The following is a 7796-nucleotide window of genomic DNA, read 5'->3' on the forward strand; positions in this document are numbered from 1 at the left end:
ACAGTAGTTTGTGTGAAACAATGTTTGTGCATGTGCATTGGGCAAAACGGTACTTATGTAATATCTGGGCTCCCGTTTTTCTTATGAGACCGCGTCCCCTCGCCACGCTTCCGGCACGGTGGCTCGCTGCGCTCGCCACACTATATAAAATCAACTCCATGCGTAGTTGGATAGTAGGGGTATGAAAAAATGGGGTGCATTTAACATGGGAGTCCAGATAATACATAAGTACCGGCAAAACTTATCTGCTGAACTGATTATATGTACAAAACATAATTTGGCAGGCTACATAAATGAGGCTTTGTACACTCAAATATCTTTATTACTTGCTAAATGTACAAAACCTTGCAGTTGGACCACAAAAGTCTTTTCATTTTGCGAATGTGATATAAAAATTAAAACAAGATAATAAAACATTTGTTACACAAAATCTAACTTTTACCTAAGCAAAAAAATAATAATAATAATAAAAATAATAATTATGATAATAATACATTTATATATATATAGAGAGAGAGAGAGAGAGAGAGAGAGAGAGAGAGAGAAATCCACACATCTGTACATCAGCGTGAAAGATAGCTATGTATAGATGTGTGGATTTCTGTCTTGACAAAGGACCTGTTGGTTCGAAACGTCAACATTTGAATATGATGGTGATGTATTAAAAAGCTTCTTTGAGACTTGATTGGTGGGTGCCTTCAGTTTGGATTATATATTGATCTGGACTCCTGGAATATATATATATATATATATGTATATATATATATATATATATATATATATATATATACAAATACAGGGACTCAACACTCTCCATAATGAACTAACTCACCTTAGTATACAATTAATCAAATAAATAATGGGGTTTTAGTTCATGAACTGATCAATGCATTTAAGCTTGCAGCCCATCGCCAAGGGCTGCAATGTGTATATATATATATAACAATTTATTTATTTTTTTACAAAATTAATTTTATAGCCAAAAAATAATTTGGGTCAAAATATAATACAAGATAAAATTGAATTATAATACAGAATTTTATTTTTTGTTCTCTTTGTTGCCTGTGACTTAACAAGATAATCTATGAACAGCTATTTTATTTGCAGATATTTTGGTATGACAATTTGTGAAATTAAGAAACTGTGTTTCTTTGCATGTGACATATATTATATACTGGAGTTTAGTGATTTAAAAAAAAATCATATTAAATAAATGGCTAATTTGAATAACATTTATGTGTTTATTGAGTACAGATCAATTACATATATATTTTTTAATTTGCTATCATATAATAGACCATAAGGAACCTCTACAAAACCTTGGGACCAATAGAAGTTAGAGAGAAGAAGTGCATTTAGTTTATAGCAGGCACAGATTGGCTTTTGCATCTCGCTGAGCATTAAAGCCTGTCCTGTTTACAACCTATATAATTTAACCAATGATTATATGATTGATTTGAAAACTTATTGTTCTGCAGAAAAGCTAATTAAAATAATTTGTTAATCATCTTACTATCAAATCGAGTTGTGAAAATTTTAAAAAATATGCAGAGCTCCCATTAAAGGCCAAGCCCATAAACATAAGACTCACAATGATAATTGCATTAATATTAAATTACGCAATAAAAACTCAAAGTCATAGGTTCTGTCTTCAGTCTGGATTGTGTTATATGTATTCTGTACATATAGTGAATCTTTATGTAACATATTCTATCCACAGATACCTCTCCCACACTGAGCTGTCTCCTCTCCGTGCTCCTCTGATACCCATGGAACACTGCACAACCCGTTTCTTTGAGGAATGCGATTTCGACAATGACAAATACATTGGCTTGGACGAATGGGCCAAGTGCTTTGGAATTAAGGACCGTAAGTAGAGATTACTGTCAGTTAAACAAAGTTGTAGTGCATAGTATTAGATCATTAGATGGATATGACTTCATAAAATGACTACTGTCAAGGCCCATTTCCTATATATGTATAAATATTATTTTTGTACATACATACATTTTGTACATACAACTGATTGGTTGCTATGTTTAATGGCACCATAATGGGTGTAGTCACACTCCAGGGAGTAGCTACTGTATGCTTTTGAAGCATAGGGTTACCCCCAACACCCATCTATTGGCCACCCCCAACACCCATCACTAGAGGACCCTAGTGCTGTCCAAGAGTCTACTGTACATACGAGGGTCTACAGGAAAGTTGCAAGGCAGACATTTTTCCAGTGATTGTCTTACTGCACATGCACAAAATACCAGGAAAAATGTCTGCCGCATCATTTTCCTGGGGATTTCTGTAACATTACTGCCATAGGATTTCAGAGGGTAAGTTTTAGAAAAAAGGGGAGCAGGGTGGGTGGCTTGCGCCCCCCTGGACCTTGGATGCACACACTGCACCCATTATAAATACACTAGTAGACAGGATACACAACCATGGGTTTCCAGCAGTCAGACTAACCTTGCAGGATGCTTGGATATTCTGGACCACTCCCCAAGAATGTAGGTTGTCCTATCTACACAGAGAAAGGTTAGAGGTGTGGTACATAAGATTGTAATTGACCGTACTAGTCTTTTGTTAATATTAAAGGTCATAATACATATTTACTCTCTTATACAGCTTTTGGGTTTGGTTTGATTTTGCAACTCTGTAAAATGTTTTTTTTTTTTTTTTTTTTGGTGTTGAGCCACTTATGGCTCTAGAACTACTTGGATACTAAGTTTAAACATGCCTATTTGGAAAGCTACAAGTCATACTATTAAGATCATAAAACGATACTAACACATATTATTATTCTTTCTTTCTTTGCAGAGGACGTGGACCAAAACATGATCGTCTAAGTGAACACAGTGGATTTTTGTCTCAACGGAATTTATTTGTGTAATATTTTATTTTGTATCTCCTCTTTCACATTCTAGTTTGTAAGGTTTGTCTCTCGGGGTTGGGCGGCAAAACAAAAACAAAAAGGTGCTAACTTAGAACAGATTCTATTAATGGTGCGGAGAACAAGACGCAACGCAGCAAGACGCATTAGCGATGGAGGAGATAACGCATTTCACCACTAGCTCGGAAATCCATTGTTTGGCCAGTTCAAACGTCTAGCTCTCTTCTTTCTCCAACTGTCCAACTCCTGACTTCCAACTTCTTTCACACTTTCTAGAACAACAAAAATGTAATAGAGTGGCTTAAATCTCCAGCTTCCAAGCTATAAAAAAAGGTAGAAGCTTTCCTTTTCACCCCTCTTGTTGCGTAGTCTCTCATTCTATTCCATGGCTACCCAAAAATGGGATGCGAGTGTTAAAGCAGGACTTTAACCCCTTCCCTGCTAGAGTAGCGCCCTAAGTATTGTATAGAAACTCTAGCAATGAAGGGGTTAACCCCTGACTGGTATGCAGGGGTTGGGCAGGTGGTGGGTTTGGATATGTGACCGAGGAGATTATTTTAGAGTTGGCTGTGGGTGAGGTCCTGTCTGACCCGGGCACTAGAGGGTTATCACCTGGAATGTTGATTTTGGTTTAAACCATTTGGAGTAAGTTAATCGAAACAGAGGTTCCATAAAGAATAAAAGATTCAAAAATGTCTCTTCTTTATATTTTTAATTCACAGAAACTGCACTTTGTCACTTGCTTTACAGTGTAGACTGAAATAAATCATAAATATTCCTATAGTTTCTTCTTACATATAAAACAATGGAGAGTCCTTTTTGAATTGAGGATCTGATGTGCATACTCCAAAAGTTATCAGATTTTGAAATATTTTGGGCTTATTTATGACCAGGTAGTACATTTACTGCTTCTACGCTGTTTGGTCGTGCAAGAAACTGTCCGTTTACTGAAATGTCTGATTTCACAGTCTCTATTATACCCCTTTTACACCGCCACAAAAACCTGTGTTTTTCCCTCCTGGACCTAGGTCAGCGATGGTGTAAATGGGGTTAACCCGTGTCCCTTTAAAGGTTCTGACCAGGGTGGAACATGGGAAAGACATGGGTAGAGGGCAGTGAAAATGGGTACGCCGGGTGATCTGACCCAGCTCCCGTTTACATCTAAGGGGGAAGCCCAACCTCCGGACCGCAGCGGCCGCAGATTGGATGGTGGGAGGTGGCGCACACAACCTGTACTGTGTAGACAGCAGTGGAGGCAGGGAGGAGGTGAATGGATGCCTGAGTGTGGCATCCATTCACCTCGCAGACGGGGGCTGGGGCCCGGGGGCTGGAGGCAGCCCAGCAGCTTAAGATTGGTGGTACCAGCGCTTGGAGATGATGTCATCTCCAAGTGGTGGCTCAGGAACCCCCTCCACCAGCAAAGCCTCCAGTAGCAAACGCCACTGTAAAAGGTAACAAACGCTGGGTCGCACCCAGGTTGAAGCTGGGTTCAAAAATCCGGTGTTTTGGTGTAAAAGGGGTATTAGTTGGGTAAAATGTTTAAAAATAATTCCACTTGGCCTAAAGCTGCATATACACACACTATGCGACAAATGCAGCTAATGATATTGATAACGATTCCCCTTGAATGAACAATATAGTGTATACACACTGAACAGTTTAAAAAGGCAAATATATAGTTTGCTTTACCACTCACCAGGTTGTTTTATGAAAAATAAATAGCGGCAGGGGGATTGAATGTATTAAAATCAAAGCAATATCAAGCACTTCATTATATATATATATATATATATATATATATATATATATATATTTCATTATATAAAAGGGTATTATTATTATCGTCATTTATATATCAGACTCTGAATTGGGCCATATTATACATAGGCATCTGAGATACTTGTACATGTCATTAAATTAAATCAAGAGTACTTGATTTTATATAAGGTGTAGGTGTCCTCATAAGTCACCAAATGTTGGTCAATATGAATTTTATAGAGCCATCTATTTGCTTAGCCATGCAAAGTCTAATCCTGCCACAATGGTGCCGAACCTTTCAGAAATAAAACCAATTGTTTAAAGTTAATCAACTATGTAACTGAAACCAGGGCTATTTGCCCAGAGCAGAATACCTAACGCATCAGTACTGCAATTGCCATCCTGTCTGGTCTGCATTTAAATGGTTCTTCACTGCTAACAAATAAGCTGCAATACTAGCAACCGCGGAGAAAGTAGAAAGCTGGCAGGAAGGCTGAAAGACTCCTGGCATGGACCGAGCTGGCCGGAACCCATCTTCTGTTTAAAACTGACCCATAGCCTTGTCCAAGTGTGTTGTGTAGGCCCAGACCAGACCAAAGAAATGAATCATTGTATTAGACAAAAGAGTTTCCTTATCTCACCCCCAGCTAATACATAGTTCTTAGAACATGAAGTCACTTCTGAATAAAACGAAGAGCGAAGAGTCAAAAAGCCGGGTACACGCTAGCAGATGTGTGTACTCTGTGGTATTGGCGGCAAGGACCTGGTGGGGTGCAGAATGATGATGAGCATACACAGAGCCAGATTAAGGTCTAGATGGGCCTGGAGCTGAAAATGATCAAGGGCCTATTATGCGCAATAATGTGGGGGGTGTGACCAGTGTTCTGGTTGGGTGGTCTGCTCATGGGTTTGTCTTTATTTGTGTAAATGCTTTCAACTAATTATATATGCCTGGAAAAGGCAGGGGGCTGGCATAAGAAAAATGCATGGAGATATATTGGCAGGTGCTCTCCAAAGGTGCACCCGCAGGATGCCAATGTCCTAAGATACTTGTGGGGTGAGGCGGCACTGCAGTCATAACAAAAATACTGAAAGCCGAAACTTGGTAGACAACATTTCAGCACCTTTTATGTGGTCACCTAAAGTTACCACACCGTATACCCCTTATACAAATCATGTAACACAATAGTAACCCCCTTATACTGTACTTGCCTCTTACATATTATGACATATGGAATGAGCCAAAATTCACACCGATTGAGCCAAAATTCACACTGGCAAACAGATTGAGTCAAAATTCACGTTATGCCACACAGATTAAGGCAAAATTCACATTTTGCCACATGGATTGAGCCAAAATGCACACTATACCAGGCATGTCCAAACAGTGGCCCTCCTGCTGTTGTGAAACTACACGTCCCAGCATGCCTTGACATAGTTTTAGCATTCCCTAATAGCAAAACTGTGGAAATGCATGGTGGGACTTGTAGTTTCACAACAGCTAGAGGGCCATAGTTTGGACATGCCTGCACTATACCAAACAGATTGAGCAAAAATGCACAATATGCTCCATAAACAGGGGCATTTGGCGCGCATTAAAAATTGACACCATAATGCCCATTACATGTTAAGCCACACACCATAATGTCCATTAGGTATTATGCCAAACACCATAATGCCTATTAAAAATGATGCTACATAAGTGTTGCTTACCTACATGTTCATTGCCAGGGGTTCGATGCTCATTGCCAGGGGTTCCATGCTCGTTGCCATGTGGGATTACATGCTCATTGCCAAGGGGGAATACATGCTCGCGGTAACTGGGGGACAGCCACCGCGGGGCAGAAATGACAGCCATTGACAGCAGGGCCAGATTAAAGCAGGGGCAAAAGGGGTCAGTACCCATGGGCCCCCTCTAGCTAGGGGCCCCCTGTGGTTGGCATGTATTTTTAACAAAAACATTATTATTATTTTTTTTAGCTAAAGGTTTTGTGCATGGGAGTGGGGTAGTGCTGCAGCTTCACCTATCTGCCAATGTGACATTGATTAATGGTGCTGAGCATCGGGAGCCAAGGCACACTGACTGCACAAGTGTGCAGTGCATTACTGGGAGTTGACTAAGTCCCATGACACTTTGTACAAGAAGGCAGAGGCTGAGAGGTTTATGCTGAGCTCTAATTGGTGGAGCTCATTACATGCTTCTCAGGCCTATGGAGGACAGCAGCAGCAGCCTAGTCATGGGAGGGTTTTTAATCAGAGGCACTGACACTGGCCCTTATTCTGCATCGTGCGGTACGGCCCGCGTGCGGCCGTACCGCCGATGTTTTTAGTCTGCACATGCGCAGAGGTCAATCTGCGCATGTGCAGCCCCATTCGCCGCAGACGTATTTCGTCCGCCGCAAAGGGGGCGTATAGGGGCGTGAGGGGCTTCATACCCTCATTTCCCTATGTATACGCCCCGCGTTTCATGGGCGTTCCCATGCAAACGCGGGGCGTATGCATGGTAATGAGGCTATGACGCCACTGATGGGGGCGGAAAGCTGACGTCGCCGGATGTCAGCTCTCAGCCCCCATACAAGCTATCACACGGACGATTGTCCGTGTGGTCTCAGCTTGCGGGAGCTGCTGTGGCGTGCGGCCCTGCCTTCGATGGTCGACGACCATCGAATGCAGGGGGCAGCTCCCACCATGGTGGAGGCGTACGCCCCACCATTTTTATGCGGATCGCCAGCCGTCCGTGTACGGACGGCCGTGGCGATCCGTCTCGTGGGCGGGGATTGGTTTGTGCGGCCGGAGCCCCGTGTGCGGCTCTGGCCGCACCAACCAGAATAAGGGCCACTGTGAGGTCTCCTACAGTCCTACAGAGTAAGCAGTTACCCATTGACCAAGTTTATACTGTCTTTACTCTGTGTTTTGACAGTATAATATTCTCTCATGCACTTTGTGGCCAGTAATGACAAGTGCAAGGGGGTCCCCCTGTCTAAAGTGCCCCGGGCCCCCCGAAGGCTTAATCTGGCACCGATTGACAGCCGGGCAGAGAGCAGGGGGCTGCCCGGCTGTATTCAGAGCACTGCATGTCCCGGCTATTTGAAATAATACCCTTTTCACACCAGAAAATGCAGGGACTTACCCGGGAATATGATCCCAGGAT

At 41.8% G+C, this 7796-nt stretch overlaps 1 protein-coding gene across 2 annotated transcripts in view; it reads left to right on the forward strand.

Annotated features, from left to right (window-relative positions):
• Nucleotides 1-3582, forward strand: part of SPARC (secreted protein acidic and cysteine rich) — a 45501-nt gene extending 41919 nt beyond the window's left edge. For both annotated transcript variants that reach the window (XM_083181749.1, XM_083181750.1), the window contains 2 exons: nt 1721-1869; nt 2815-3582. In XM_083181749.1, coding sequence (XP_083037875.1) covers nt 1721-1869; nt 2815-2843 — 178 coding nt within the window. In that variant the 3' untranslated portion in view covers nt 2844-3582. The remainder of the gene's footprint in view (nt 1-1720; nt 1870-2814) is intronic.
• Nucleotides 3583-7796: the final 4214 nt, after the last annotated feature.

This window comes from Crinia signifera, chromosome 4 (genome assembly GCF_055691185.1).
Source record: "Crinia signifera chromosome 4, ASM5569118v1, whole genome shotgun sequence".
NCBI lineage: Eukaryota > Metazoa > Chordata > Amphibia > Anura > Myobatrachidae > Crinia > Crinia signifera.